Source organism: Dipodomys merriami, unplaced genomic scaffold (genome assembly GCF_024711535.1).
Source record: "Dipodomys merriami isolate MVZ:Mamm:240054 unplaced genomic scaffold, mDipMer1.0.p SCAF_348, whole genome shotgun sequence".
Classification (NCBI taxonomy): domain Eukaryota; kingdom Metazoa; phylum Chordata; class Mammalia; order Rodentia; family Heteromyidae; genus Dipodomys; species Dipodomys merriami.
In genome coordinates, this window is record NW_027205026.1 from 1,028,172 (window position 1) to 1,042,746 (window position 14,575).

The 14,575-nt window shown below is 57.6% G+C and overlaps 1 protein-coding gene across 5 annotated transcripts in view; it reads right to left on the reverse strand.

Moving 5' to 3' along the window:
* Positions 1-479: 479 nt before the first annotated feature.
* The window catches only part of LOC138803786 (zinc finger CCCH domain-containing protein 18), a 41,726-nt gene continuing 27,630 nt past the window's right edge, over positions 480-14,575 (reverse strand). For all 5 annotated transcript variants that reach the window (XM_069987870.1, XM_069987869.1, XM_069987873.1 and 2 more), the window contains 10 exons: positions 8,505-8,696; positions 7,728-7,847; positions 6,412-6,516; positions 6,056-6,199; positions 5,329-5,394; positions 3,924-4,084; positions 3,602-3,801; positions 3,258-3,351; positions 1,732-1,828; positions 480-1,338 (listed from right to left, as the gene is read on the reverse strand). In XM_069987870.1, the coding sequence (XP_069843971.1) occupies positions 1,131-1,338; positions 1,732-1,828; positions 3,258-3,351; positions 3,602-3,801; positions 3,924-4,084; positions 5,329-5,394; positions 6,056-6,199; positions 6,412-6,516; positions 7,728-7,847; positions 8,505-8,696 (1,387 nt within the window). In that variant the 3' untranslated portion in view covers positions 480-1,130. The remainder of the gene's footprint in view (positions 1,339-1,731; positions 1,829-3,257; positions 3,352-3,601; positions 3,802-3,923; positions 4,085-5,328; positions 5,395-6,055; positions 6,200-6,411; positions 6,517-7,727; positions 7,848-8,504; positions 8,697-14,575) is intronic.

The following is a 14,575-nucleotide window of genomic DNA, read 5'->3' on the forward strand; positions in this document are numbered from 1 at the left end:
CGTCCAGGAGCTCCCCACTTTGCGATGGGGAACCCTGGCTGGGGAGGGGCCGTGGCACTGAGCCAAGGCTGGAGTCAGCTGACCTGGGAAACTGTGCCCCACCCAGGACAGTGCTGGTGCCAGTGCAACCAGGGCAGGGAAACTGAGGGACAATGCTCCCTGGGGGCTGGGTCAGGTGCCGACAGCCTGCTATCAACACGGGCTGGGGGGCTGGGAAGGTGGCTCAGCGGTACAGTGCTTGCCTAGCATGCAAGAAGCCCTGGGCTCCATTCCTCAGCACCACCTACACTGAAAAAGCCAGAAGTGACGCTGCGGATCAAGTGGTAGAGTGCTAACCTTGAGCAAAAAGCCCGGTACAGCGCCTAGGCCCTGAGTTCAAGCCCCAGGATTGGCAACAAAAAAAACACTGGCTGGTGTCAGCGGTGAAGAGGTCCAGGCCACAGTCAAGGCCGGGAAACATCCACACAGGGCCAGGAAACTGCTTATCAAAATATTTTATTTTAGGAGATCCCTCAAAAAAGACCCTCCACATTAGACAGACGCCCCAACAATACCCTTGGCGTGGTTTTTTTTTTTTTTTTTTTTTTTGGTCTTGTTTTTTTCATTTTTAAATCAACTAAAACAATTTGATACTTAAAAGACAGGAAGTATTTCCCAATCAGGCCTTAGTTGAGAATATGTATATATATATATGTGTGTGAGTATATATATATATATATATATATATATATATATATACACATATATATACACACACACACTTCTGATCGGTGGTGGAAGGGAAGATGCTGCCAACAGTCCATTTGGATTCCGCTTCCAGAAGTCTCCACAGGGAGACAGACACACGGCCAGGGAGGCTGCTGCAGGAGGGAGGCAGTGTCGGGGACTCATAATCTACATAAAGCCGGGCGGCGTCTGCCAGGCCGCTCCGGAAGGGCGGGCCGTGCAGTCCTGTGGGAGTCATCTTCATCTCCTGTGTGGCTTCTTTTCCAGCTGAGAAACTTTTTTTTTCTTTTTTAATTTTTAAAAAGAATCACAGCCAAAATAAGACATTAACTGCAAAATCCAAAATGGCTGCGCTTACCCTATTTATAAAAGCTCACGAGAGTCTAGCGGGGCCGGGCGGCCTGCTACACTTTCCCCGGGATCTTGGCCCGCTTGCGGGCGATGGCGTCCTCCACCGCCTTGAGCTGCTTGAGCAGCTCCTCGCGCCGCGACAGCGTGCTGGCCTTCCCGGACTTGGTGCCGGCGGTGGGGGCAGCGGCGGCGTCCGTGGCTTTGCCAGGCACACTGGTGACCTTGCTGGAGCTCTTGGACTGGGGAGACGGCTGGCGTTTCCTGGGGGGCGGAAGGTGTGAGACACAGCCGCTTCTCTGCCCCCCGGTGGCACAGTGGCAGCGCTCTGGGAGTGAGACCCACGAGGCCCCATGCCTGGGGCAGCCTGACCCTCCGCTCACCCCCGCCTGCCTGCCTGCCCAGGACTCCTTGGAGGGGCACGGGCCTGCCCGCGGGGACCTCTGGGCACGGGCCTGCCCGCGGGGGACCTCTGGGCACGGGCCTGCCCGCGGGGACCTCTGGGCACGGGCCTGCCCGCGGGGACCTCTGGGCACGGGCCAGAGGCACATCTGGGCTTTCAGGGCAGCAGGGACTGGTGTGGTGAGTGGGTTCCCCGCACCCCCAGAAAGTTACGCCTGCCCAGGAGGGGCCCTCCTGGGAACAGGCAGCACTCACCTATCTGCCAGGACTCCAGGGGCTTTGGAGTTCTGGCTTCTCGGCCGCTCGGGCTTTGGAGAGCCCAATCTCCCCCCAGACTTCCGGTCCCGAGAACCTGGCAGGAAGGGACAGAGTGAGGTGGCCGCACAGCAGGTCCACGCGCGGTGGCGGCTCCGCAGGCCTTCCAGCTGTGCTAAAGACAGGAGGAAGTGGGGGCCAGAGGCTCAACCCATCCTTGCTAATCAGGAGACTTGAGATCTGAGGATGGCAGTTCAAAGCCAGGCTGGGCAGCAAAGTCCTTGAGACTCTTATCTCCAATTAGTCACCAAAAAGCCAGCAGAGAAGGCTGGGAAGTGGCTCAGTGGTAGAGCGCTTGCCTCTCTCATGCATGCATGAGGCCCAGGTTTCAATTCCTCAGCTCCACATAAGCAGAAAAAAGCCAGAAGTGGTGCTGTGGCTCAAGTGGTAGAGCGCTCACCTTGAGCTGAACAGCTGAGGGACAGCGCCCAGGCCCAGAGTTCAGGGCCCATGACTAAAAAAGCCAGAAAAGGTGCTGTGGCTTTTTTCCTAGCCTTGAGCAAAAAGCTAAAAGAGCTAGGCCCGAGTCTCAGGGAAGGAAGTCCCGGGAAATGGCAGGGGAAAGGGGCATGCCTTCACGGCTGCCTTTAGAAGGCACAACGGGACAGCTGCGACGCTGAGCCTGGAGCAGGCTTCCGCCTCCCGCCACAGAAGGCAGTCTACTGAAGCGCGAACGTGGCTTGAGAAATAGACGCAACGCAACTTCCAACAACCAAGTCCAGTGGTCAGGCGGCCCCTGCTGGGCGCTGGGAGCAGGAGGGTGGAAGACAGGTCTGGCACGGCCTGCGGCTTGAGCAGATCTCAGACCAGGCGGCCTGGCGCGGGGAGGGTGGGCAGCTTCTTCCTGGGCCCCTCAGGCATGCACGCACACATGAACCCCTGGGGCGGCCAGAAGCAGCGGCTAGCTCTCAAGGTCAGAGCCACAGCTGCCTGGAGTCCCAGGAGCCTCGGGCCGCAGAGATGTCAGCCAGGGAGGACAGCCCAGCACCTTCTGTGGCCGGCCCGGGCAGCAGAGACTCGCCCTGAGGAAGCCCGTGCTTCTGCTCATGTTTTAGAAAACAGTGATCATACAAGATCACTTTGTGCTCACCCATGGGAGCCACTGCTCCCGTTCTTTTTTGTTGTTGTTGAACTCGGGTCTGAAGCCCTTCCCCACTGAGCTGAACCCCAAGGCACTGCTTTAAGACAAAGACTTAGGTTTCTTTGGTCAGGAGAGGTGGGACAAGCCTATAGTCCCAGGACTGAGAGGCTAGAGCAGGAGGATTCTGAATCTGAGGCCAGCATGTGCTACACAGCGAGGGAAAGGAAAGAGACTGGGGGGAGGGGGGAGAGAGGGGGAAGGAAAGAGAAAACCCTGGAATCCCAGTACTGAGAGGCTAGAGCAGGAGGGTTCTGAGTCTGAGGCCAGCACGTGCTACACAGTGAGGGAAAGGAAAGAGAGCACCAAGTCTCAGTGCGGAACCGACCTCGCTCTGGGGAGAGGGTGGCCCGCTTGGCTGGGGGGCTCTGCCGGTCCTTGTCCGAGGGCTCGTACCGCTTCCGGCTTCCTTTGTCAGCCGCCTGCAACAGTGGTGTCGTGAGGGGTGGCGGCGGGCAGCCACCGCGGTAAGACGCACAGGGAGCGGGTGGCGGCGGCCCCCTGCTCTCCGGCTGTCTCCCGGACCCCGCTCCTGGCTCCCCAGGCCCGTCGCCACCCGCAGGCTGCCTGGAGACCCATGAGACTCTAAGGCGCTGGGCCCGGGGCAGCCTCCTGGGTTTGGGGGGTGCCCGGGCCTGGGGCGGCCTCCTGGGGGGTGTGCCCTGGCCTCACCTTGTTCAGCAGTGTCAGCTTGATCTCCTTGTGGGCAACGAACGAGCCCTGCTGAGGCTGCCCGGGGGGCGCCTGCTGCCCGGCCGTGGGCTGCTGCGAGGACTTCCCCCCGGCCACGGGCTTCGAGGACTTGGGCGGCTGTGCAGACGCGTCCCTCCTCCGCTTCTCCTCCTTCACGCCGTCCTCTTTCTTCGATTTCCCTGCCCGCAACAAACCCACAGTCACAGGCGTCCGTGTGCACTGCTCCTCCGGCTCCAGGACGGACTCCTGCTCTACACTGCCCGGGTCCCCACCCGCCCCCCAAGACGAGGCCCTTGCATACCTCTCTCCTTCTTGGTCTGGGCAGGGGTGGGGGAGCGGGAGCTGGCCGAGGACACAGGGCTGGCCAGGTCCGCATACATGTCCTCCGAATCCACGCTGTGCACGGAGCTGCTGCTGGAGGTGGCGCTGGACACCGAGGAGACGCTGCTCACGCTCAGGGACCTGAACACAGAAGCACTGTCGGGCCTGGCGCTGGGGGGACACAGTGGGCCTCTGCCGCCCGTCCGTGCCCACTTGCCACGCTTCCGGGATGACATTTCGGAGGGCTCTGGGGAATGGAGATGCTACACAGTGAAGGAGCAGGTGTGGAGGAGGACCTGTGCTGAGGGAGCCAGGATGGGGTGGGGCAGGATGGAACAATCAAGAGTTCAAAGCCAGGCGCCAGGGGCTCACACCTGTAATCCTAAAGCCAGCCTGGACAAGAAAGTCTATGAGATTCTTTTCTCCAATAAACCCCAGAAAACTGGAAGTAGTGCTGTGGCTCAAGTGGTAGAGCGTGATAGAGCGCTCGCCTTGAGCTGAAGAGCTGAGGGACAGCGCCCAGGCCCTGAGTTCAGGCCCCATGACCAGACCCCCCCCCAAAATAAATAAATAAATAAAATATATAAACAACCCCCCCCCCAACAGTTCAGCCAGGCACCAGTGGCTCACACCTATAATCCTATTCAGGAGCTGAGATCTGAGGATTGAGGTTCAAAGCCAGCCTGGGCAGGAAAGTCTGCGAGACTCTTATCTCCAATAAACCACTAGAAAACCAGAAGTGGTGCTGTGGCTCTGTGGCTCAAATTGTAGAGCATTAGCCTTGTAGAGTGCGGGGACAGTGCCCAGAGTTCAAGGCCCACAACCAACAAAGGAAAAAAAAAAGCCAGAAGTGGCGCTGTGGCTCAAGTGATAGAGGGGTTGCTTTCAGCAAAAGCTCAGGGACAATGCCCAGGCCCTAGGACTTGTTCCTCCCGCTCCCCCAAAAAAGTCAAGAGTTTATAGCCAGACTGGGTAGCACAGTGAGACCCCACCTCCCTAAAAAAGACAAGGAAAAGAAGTGAAGGGAGATGGTCTCAGCCTGCAAGCAGACAGCTTGAGAGCAGGCGGGGCTGGCTGGCGGTGGGAGGCAGCGCTCTGCTGAAGGAGAGGCAAATGTCCACTGCGCACGCAGAAAAGCGAATCCAGCACTGCAGTCCCCTCGCCCCCCCCCCCAGCTACAGCCCAGAGGATGCGGCCCGTCCGCGGGAGCGTGGACAGGGCCTGGGACGGGTCTCGCTAGCCCCACTCCTAGCACATGTGGTGATGCGATGCCCCTGCCACTTTGGGTCTGGCGCGCCCGGCACGCCCGGCACACCCGGCATGCTTGAACCCCTATTTGTCTGGGCTGCGGTGATGTCCAGAAGGAAGTGGGTCAAGCAAGTGACCTGGATCGGGAACTGGAACCGCTGTAGCTGCTGCCGCTGCCACTCCCACTGCCGCTCAGCGTATGCCTGCAACACAAGCCCAAACGCCTCCTTCAGAGACAGCCTCCTCCATGGGCAGCCTCCTCCATGGGCAGCCTCCTCAGGGACAGAGCCCCCTATTGCCCACGCTGCCCCCCAAGGCCTCAGGCGCTTCATGACCGAAGTAAACTTTCAAACTGGTAAGTTGCTACTGGCTTGAAAAAGGTTCTAGATTCTATTTATTTACTTAATTTTTTTTTTTTTGTTGGCCGTGTGGCTTGAACTCTGGGCCTGGGCGCTGTCCCTCAGCTCTTCAGCTCAAGGCGAGCGCTCTATCACTGAGCCACCTTCCCAGCCCCTTCTAGATTCTTTTTAGGCTGAGCTTTCTTTCTTCTTTCTTTCTTCCTTCTTTTTCTTTCTCTCTTCCTTTCTCTCCCTCCCTCCCTCTGTCCCTTCCTCCCTTTCTTTTTTTCTTTGTGGGGCCTGAACTCCGGGCCTGGGCGCGGTCCCTGAGCTCTTCAGCTCAAGGTGAGTGCTCTACCACTTGAGCCACCTTCCCAGCCCCTTAGGCTGAGCTTTTCTTACAGCAAGTGCCAACACACAGCACTTTTGAGGGCCGGGGCAAGGCCCACACCTGGCCCGGAGACTGGAGCTTCTGGAGCAGGGCAGGATCAGGGAGGGTCTTGGGGCTCGGGCTGGGCCTGCTCACCTCCTGGGGGGCGTCCTGGTTTGCCGCTCCTTCCTTCTGGCCTCCCGGGGGTCTCCTGGCTTGGCAGGCTCAGGGGCCGGAGCAGTGGCTTTGGGGGGCTGTGGCGGCGCGGGGGCCGGGGCTGGCTTCTTCATGGATTTCTCTCTGTGAGGTGGAGGCAGGCTCAGCACAGGCAGGCGGCCTGGCCACCTGTACCCACACTTAGGGCTGCCAAGGTTCAAGCCTCAGGACAGGGTCTGGGCTTTGAGCCTCCTCCAGGAGCCACAGGGGCAGCCAGAGGCTGGGCTTCCTCTCACTGTGGGTGCAGGATGAGACAGACAGACAGACAGCAGGCCCTGCCCCCCAGGCGGCCTTACCCTGCTTTCCCTGGTGGTGGGGCTGGCTCCCCCTTGGCTCGTGCGGGCGGTCTATGCGGGGAGGGCGTGGGGGATGGGGACGGGGATGAGGAGAAGGACCGGGATCTGGGGAATAAAGAGAGTATTAGACGGCAGACAGACAGGAGGACATCCTACCAGAAGGACCTCCACACATTCCGTGGCCTTGCCTCGTGGCAGGGTGGCTGGGGAGAGGAGCAGGGCAGAGGCTAGGGTGGAGGTGCCTTCTACGTAGCTCCTGCCAGGATCTCTGCCCGGGCACAGCGGCTTCAGCACCTCATCTCCACACGCACACCGTCACCTGAGGCTCCCTTGGCTTTCTTGTCTTTCCTGAGCCCAAGGGCCCAGTGGAGCTGCTGACTCCAAGAGGACCTGCCAGGCCTCGGGAATGTGCCACCAGCCAGGCTCCCGTGGGACATGGCTGCCCCTGCCGCTCCCTCCCCCCGCTCCCCCCCTGCTCTCCCAGGCCCTGCAGAAGGGGAACCTGCCTAGCAGAGCCCACACCCCGGCCCTCTCCACTCCTCAGACCTCAGAAGGGGCCCACAGGAGAGCACTGCTCCACGGTGCTCCCACGGTGCTGCCACCTGTGCTCCCACCCACTCCCACAGTGCGCCCACGGTGCTCCCGCCCACTCCCAGTGCTCCCACGGTGCTCCCGCCCGCTCCCACGGTGCTCCCACGGTGCCCCCACAGTGCTCCCACGATGCTCCCGCCCACTCCCATAGTGCTCCCACGGTACCCCCATGGTGCTCCCACGGTGCCCCCACAGTGCTCCCACGATGCTCCCGCCCACTCCCACGGTGCTACCACGGTGCCCCCATGGTGCTCCCACGATGCTCCCGCCCACTCCCACAGTGCTCCCACGGTGCCACCACAGTGCTCCCACAATGTTCCCACCTGCTCCTGCCTGTGTTTTTGCTCAAGGCTAGCACTCTACCACTTGAGCCACAGCACCACTTCTGGCTTTTTCTGTGTATGTGGTGCTGAGGAATCGAACCCAGGGCTTCGTGCATGCGAGGCAAGCGCTCTACCACTGAGCCACTCCCAGTCCTTCTGCATGTGTTTCTGGATACACTCCCTTGCAGTGGATGGGCAGTTTTGGGGTGTGTCTGCGTCCGTGATGCCCACAGCCGCCCGAGTTCTGCTCGTATCAGGCCAGCAGAGTGGCCGCCACTGCCCCAGGACTAAACTCAGTCCCAGGACCTGCTGGCACCCTGTCTGCCCTGCTGGCACGCAGCCCTGTCAGCCTCCCACTGACGGAGAGCGTGCACGCCGTCCGTGCACGGGGGCGGGACGTACCTGGATCGGCTGCCTGAGAAGGAGCTGTGTCTGGAAGAGCGGCTCGAGTAGGAGCTGTAGGATGAGGACCGGGACCGGGACGAGCCAGAGCCAGAGTAGGACGACGACCGAGACGATGACCTGGGCGAAGGGGCAGAGTGCACTGACCTCAGCACCCCGGCGCGACCAGGCTGCATGGCCACCGTACAGCCAGACACCCAGCACACACACTGGCCCTCACAGAAACCCATGCACAGACACAGACGTGCACACACCCTTGCCAGGCACCTACGGACATGATGCAGCCCAGACCCCCTTTAGTGGAAAGCCTGGTGTGTGTGTGTGTGGCCACCGGTGTGACACCCGGCGACCAGCCTGAGTAGTAGCCGGAGCCAGGATATAAATCTGTATCCTGGCCCTAGAGCTTCTCTCTGTACGTGTCTGTCCATCTGTCTGTCCACTGGACCTCCAGGGAGACCCAGGGCTCCTCTCGGGCTCCCATGACGCTCTTCACGCACGCAGCCTTGGCTCTTCCCTGCACGACTCCCTCCCTCACACAGGAACACAGAGCTTTCCTCTCGGGAGCCCGTCGACAGGACAGCGTGCAGCCCGCCAGTCTGCGCCGCTGCCAGCGTGGCTGCAGTGCCCAGAGGATGGTCCAAATGGTGTGCCTGGGTGTTGGGATTCTGTTCTTGGGGATGTGATGCTCTCTGCACCGGTCCTCCCGCCCAGGGCCCAGACCTGCTCCCGTGCAGTCTCGCACGCACAAACGCACGCATGCACGCACACACGTCTCACCTGGAGGAATTGGAGGCGGAGGCTGATGAGGCCGAGGTTTTTCGACGCCTGCGTGCGCGGCTTGGGGAGACTGACACCCCGAGTTTCTTTTTTGGAGACTTGGATCGGCGCCAGGGGTCCTTCCACTCATCAGCTCGCTTCACCTGGGGCCCGGCAGAGGCGGCCTCCTTCTTTGGTGGCTCAGCTTGGCGGCTGGAAGACAGGGGGATGCTGACGCTCATGCGTCCTCCTCCCCAGCAATCTGCTTGGAAAACAAACTAGGAGGCAAGAGAGCCATCTAGCCGGCTCGGTTAACCAACAGCTGGGCCGGACACCTGTATGATCTCAGTGCAAGGCTCCTTGGCATGAAATCACGAGATTCCTCCTCAAACAGTACCTGGACATAATGGTGTGACTGTCACCCTGAGCTACAGGGGAGGTCGAGGTGGGGAGGACTGAGGGTTTAGGCCAGTCTGGACAGACACATCTGTGAGACCTCATCTCAACAGACAAAAGCTGGGCTCAGCGGCATAGGCTTGTTACAATAGGGTCGTTTGTCTGTGCTGGTACTCAGCGTCTCAAGCTCTTGCCTGGCTTTTTGCTCAGGACTGTGTTCTTCCGCTTGAGTCACAGCTGCACTTCCGGCTTTATGCTAGTTCACTGGGGATAAATACCTCTCATTTGTCTGCCTAAGCTAGCTTCAAACTGTAATCCTCACATCAGCAGCGCCTGCCTGATTCCAACTTAAAAAAACACCGAAGCTACTAAATTACCCTTTATATGTAAGTGTTCACGACCATTTTTTTTTTTTAAAGAGCAAAGTCCTGAGAAATGAAAATGGTGTCTCAAAGAACACTTCAATGCTTCTTCCTCTGAAGGCTTCTGAAATACCTAAAGACTCAGCCAGCAGCCCACCTCCTCTCATTCAGAGTGTTGTCACTCAAACCCCAGCACCCCAGAAATCCTGCAGCGGGTAACAGAAACCACAGTGATTTTCATCGTACCTTTGGGACTGGTAAAGCTCACATTTCTGCTTCTGAACTACATGCCTCCCATTCCCAACTGTTGAGCTGGAGCTCAGGGTGCTCTGCTTGGGCCAAACGCTCAGATCTTTTGCTTTTAGTATTTTTTAGTTGTTTTTTTTTTTTTTGGTTTGTTGCTTCCACCCTCCCCCCCCCCCCCCCCCCCAGGGTCACAAGCTTTTGCCTGGGCTTGCATTAGACTGTAATCTTAGTTCTGCTTCATGAGCAGCTGAGACTACAGGCACAAGGGTCAAGCTAGACAGCTTGTCTAAGACAGAGCCAGGTTAACTTTTTACCCCAAAGATCTTGGACCACAATTCTCCCATCAGAGATGGAAGCTGGGGAGCTGGGCGCTGGCAGCTCACGCCTGTAATCCTAGCTATTCAGAAGGCTGAGATCTAAGGATTTTGGTTCAAAGCCAGCCTGGGCGGGAAAGCCTGTATGACCCTTATCTCCAATAAACCACCAGAAAACCGGAAGTGGCACTGTGGCTCAAGTGGTAGAGAGCTCGCCTTGAGCTGAAGAGCTGAGGACAGTGCCCAGGCCCAGAGTTCAGGCCCCACAACCGACCAAAAAAAACAACAAAAAAAGATGGGAGCTGAGAACAAGATGTGTACCAACCTGCAGTTTTCTAGTAAACTGTTCGCAGATTAAAGATAGAACTCTTGGGCTGGGAAGGTGGCTCAGTGGTAGAGCGCTTGCCTTGCATGCCTGAGGCCCTGGGTTCGATTCCTCAGCACCACATAAGAAAAAAGAAAAAAGCCGGAAGTGGCGCTGTGGCTCAAGTGGTAGAGCGCTAGCCTTGAGCTGAAGAGCTGAGGGACTGCGCCCAGGCCCAGAGTTCAGGCCCCACAACTGGACCCCCCCCCCCAAAAAAAAAAGATAGAACTCTTATTATTTGTAGTTTGACTTGGAGACCTAATGTTTTTCAGTCAGTCTTGTGTTTATCTTCACGTGTTTCCTCTAAGTGTAGAAACCTGCTCTCCTTTTTTTTTTGTTGGTCGTGGGGCTTGAACTCTGGGCCTGGGTGTTGTCCCTGTGCTCTTCAGCTCAAGGCGAGCGCTCTACTACTTGAGCCACAGCGCCACTTCCAGTTTTCTAGTGGTTTATTGGAGATAAGAGTCTCCCAGACTTTCCTGCCCAGGCTGGCTTTGAACCATGATCCTCAGATATCAGCCTCCTGAGTAGCTAGGATTACAGGCGTGAGCCACAGCGCTGGCTCTGCTCTCCATTCTTTAGTGAGTCACTGGCTTTTCTTTCCCTTGATCCAACCCCTGCCCCTGCACATGCGGGTCTCCACGCCTGCATGGTGGCCTTGAGGGCACAGGCTGAGGCACTGGCGTTGCTCCTGAACGCAGCTGCCTGCCCCACCCCGGGGCTGGCCTGTCACGGAGGCCTCCACAGAGCAGCCACCACAGAGCAGCCACGCGCCCTTCCCATCTCACTTAGAGTATATGGGAGCGCCTCAATCCTCCCGAGTTTGATTCCTTGGTGCATCTTGCCTGTGCTCACCTGTGGCAGCAAGGCACACTGCACTCAAGCCTTGTGAGCAGATCGGCAGCAGCGCCTTGCTCGTCCCTGGCTTTGTGTGACCAGCACTTGTGTGTCAAGTATCTCAAAATAAACTGCAGCAGGCAGAGTGGTATCTGGCTGCAATCCCAACCAAGAGGCCGAGGCCAACCTGGCCCACACAGGGAGACCGACTCAATGACAAAACCTCCAGAGCTTCAGTGTAGACACTCGGCAGGGGAAGCCCAGCGCTCTGCCCTGCCCCAGGGAGAGTACACTGAGGCCCAGTGTCACAGCCCAGCCCAGACACATTGGGAAGGAAGTGAGGACCTGCCCCCGCTTCCTGTCACAGCCGTCAGGCGCCACTCTCCCCTTCCCACGTCCCACGTGCTGTCATTAAGTCACGCGTTCTCATGAGTCACCTGGATGGGCAGGTGCCAGAGAGGGCAAGGCCCCGCCCTTTCTACATGCAGACTGGACAGTCCTAGTCTGCAGCGTGAAGGAGGACAGAGGCTCCCGCTGCCCCACTGCAGCAGGGAAGAGAAAGCCGGGGTCACTAAGGTGGACGCCTGCCCACATGTTCTAGAGTGCCGCTCGGCGGAGAACAAGCTCCTTTAGCCGGCAGAGCCACCAAGGTGTCCTGCAGAGCCGCGCTGCCCACTGCCATGTGCCCGGGCACCACAGCAGGGCCCAGTGTTAGCACAACCTTTGTGTTCTTACTCACTGTGGCACACAATCTGATGTTTGCTGATGTAATGCTGCAAAAATATGCAGAACATCTGCATAGCAAGTGTGAGGTACTGAGTTCAAACCCCAATACTGCCCGAAAAGAAATAAAAACAAAAGCCTTTAAATTTAACCTTAAGAAGTAAAAAACGGGCTGGGAAGGTGGCTCAGTGTTAAAGAGTGCTTGCCTCGCGTGCATGAGGCCCTGGGTTCGATTCCCCAGCACCACATACACAGAACAAGCTGGAAATGGTGCTGTGGTTCAAGTGGTAGAGCGCTAGCCTTGAGCTGAAGAGCTGAGGGACAGCGCCCAGGCCCAGAGTTCAGGCCCCATGACTGGCAAAAAGCCAAAACAACAACAACAACAAAAAGAAGTGAAAAATAGTTAGGACACACAAATAAGTAAGCGAGATGGCGTCCGGATGCTGCCTATCGTGTGGATGAAGATGAAGCCCAGGCAGGGATCATCAAGGTTAAGCATTAACCAGCAGAGCCTCAGCCATTTCTCGGCCACACAGGGGACTCAAGCCATGGAATGTGGGCTAAAAGGCACACAACTCAAATCACTAATGGAGATGGCCACTATCTGGGGGAGGACTGGGTGGCAATCAGCAAGAACTCATTGCTCAGTCCCACTTGGGACAACTCTATTCTTACAACATGGAGGAAGTGGTAAGATTGACTGGCCCCCAAGACCGAGCAGCTTCCTCAGAGCAGCTACAACCCCTAGGCTCGCTCACGGCCCAGGGGGTCTGCTTGGGCCACAGGTGGAGGCAGCCAGCTGTCCACATAGTTGTGTTCTGAGTGGCAGGGGTTCGAGCAATGACACACACTGTATCTTTGCTCCCAAGACAACCTAAGATGCCCAGGTGGAACGCTTATTCTAATGAAAGACAAAGCAGTTGCTCCAAACAGCTTAAGCAAACCTGGAAGAGCCACAAAAGCAGGCGGAATGCAGAAGACAAGCTCCCAGGACCCCAGGGCCTGCGGTGCGGCTGGGCAGGCCAGACCTGGAATGTGTACAGAGAGGGCAAAGTCTACAGGGAAGGTCCGGTCTCTAGCTGTAGCTCTTATTCCCCCCACCCCCTGCACACCTCTTGTGCAAGAGCGACATGTGCAGGGCCCCAGAGGAAGCGTGCAAGGAGGCCGACCCCCGTGTCCCCAACTCCAACCTGGGCGGCTGTGAAGTCTGGCTCAAAGAGAAGGAAAAGGGGATGGCAGCTCTTTCCTGGGGCGTGCACTCGGGGCCTGGGCACTGTGCCTGAGCTGCTTCTGCTCAAGGCTAGCGCTCTACCACTTGAGCCACGATGACACTTCTGGCCTTTTCTGTGTAAGCAGTACTGAGGAATGGAACCCAGGGATTCGTGCATGCATACTCTACCACTAAGCCACATTCCCAGCCCAGGATGGCAGTTCTTATCTACAATAGAGTTAAATAAACAAGAGGAGGAAGTTCCCAGCATGTGGGTCTTGGCTGGAGCAAATGTGTCCACATTGGTTTCTGGAAAAATCCAAACCTTCCTCAAGTTCTGTGCCCTCCCACTCCATCTGCCAAGCTCTGTGGAAGGAACACGCACTCTGCTCACCTCCCAGGAAAGGCCACGGCAGCTCCACGCCCCGAGCTGTCGGCTGGCTTCCCTGCACTTCCGCAGGGCTCTCTCCCGCCACCGGCCTCCTGCCTCAGTGGGCGCAGCCCTTCTTGCCCATACATTTGAGTAGGAACACACTCTAGCACTGCCACTCTAGGGCTCACCTTGCCCACCACTCACGACACTTCCTGGCTCAAGAAATGGAGCCCTGCAATTCCTCCCTCCCTCTGGGTTGCTCTCCAGGAACAGAAACACTGTGCCTATTCCTCGTGATACAGCTAGGGTCTGAACCCACATACTAACCATGCCACCACGTACCCGCATATCCTCCCATCACCCCTCAGCCTGCGGTCCGTATTAAGGGCAGCAGGCCAGCAACACTGCCAATGAAACACGGAATAAAACCCATCACGTGCTCCTCCCAGCTGCAATTCCCAGGAGGCTCTGGTTCAGGCCCTGACCTGGAAGTGCTGGTGTGGAGCCAGACTCCCACGCACAAGGTCTCAACTGCAGACCCGCCACTTCAGTCCAGACGTGAAAATGTCTGGACACACCCTTAACCACAGCAATGCAAACACTCCCCCTACTTGCAGTTTTAGCTTCTGGATGAGTAGAAAGAAAGCAAAAACCGCTGGGCGTGTAGCTACTCAAGAGGCTGAGAACCGAGAAGCCTGGTTGAAGCCAGCACAGGCAGAGAAACCTGAGAGACTCATCTTCATTAACTAGCAAAAAGTCTTAAGTGGAGGCATGGCTCAAGTGGCAGGGAGCCAGCCATGACTAAAAAGTTAAGCAAGAGTCTGAGGCCCTGACTTCATCATCTTCTAGAGCAAAAAACAAAAACAAAAGGCAGTGTACTGTTCCAAAGTGATGGCAAGTATTACTAAAACACACCTTTTCTGAGGGGACATTTATAAGACAGTTGATGAACACTGGGCTCTATCATGACTCCACACCTTGGCCCGGATTCCATGTTTTAAGAGTGATTAACTGAACAGACGTAGAACGTTGCTAATCTGTGGCTGCATTGAGTGCAGCACAGGCCTCCGGCATCAACCATGAGACGTGCACCCCAGAGCACCTCAGGGCCAGCCCTCCACCTGGCGGAGGGGCGTCCTGGGCAGTGACTGGGTAAGGAAGCTAGGTCGGGCACACTTGGCCCTGAGAGCCCTGGCACCACCACGGCTTTCTCAGCAGCAGGGAAGCAGCACCCAGGAGAGATCAGAGGTGGTGTAGGGTCCCCACATCC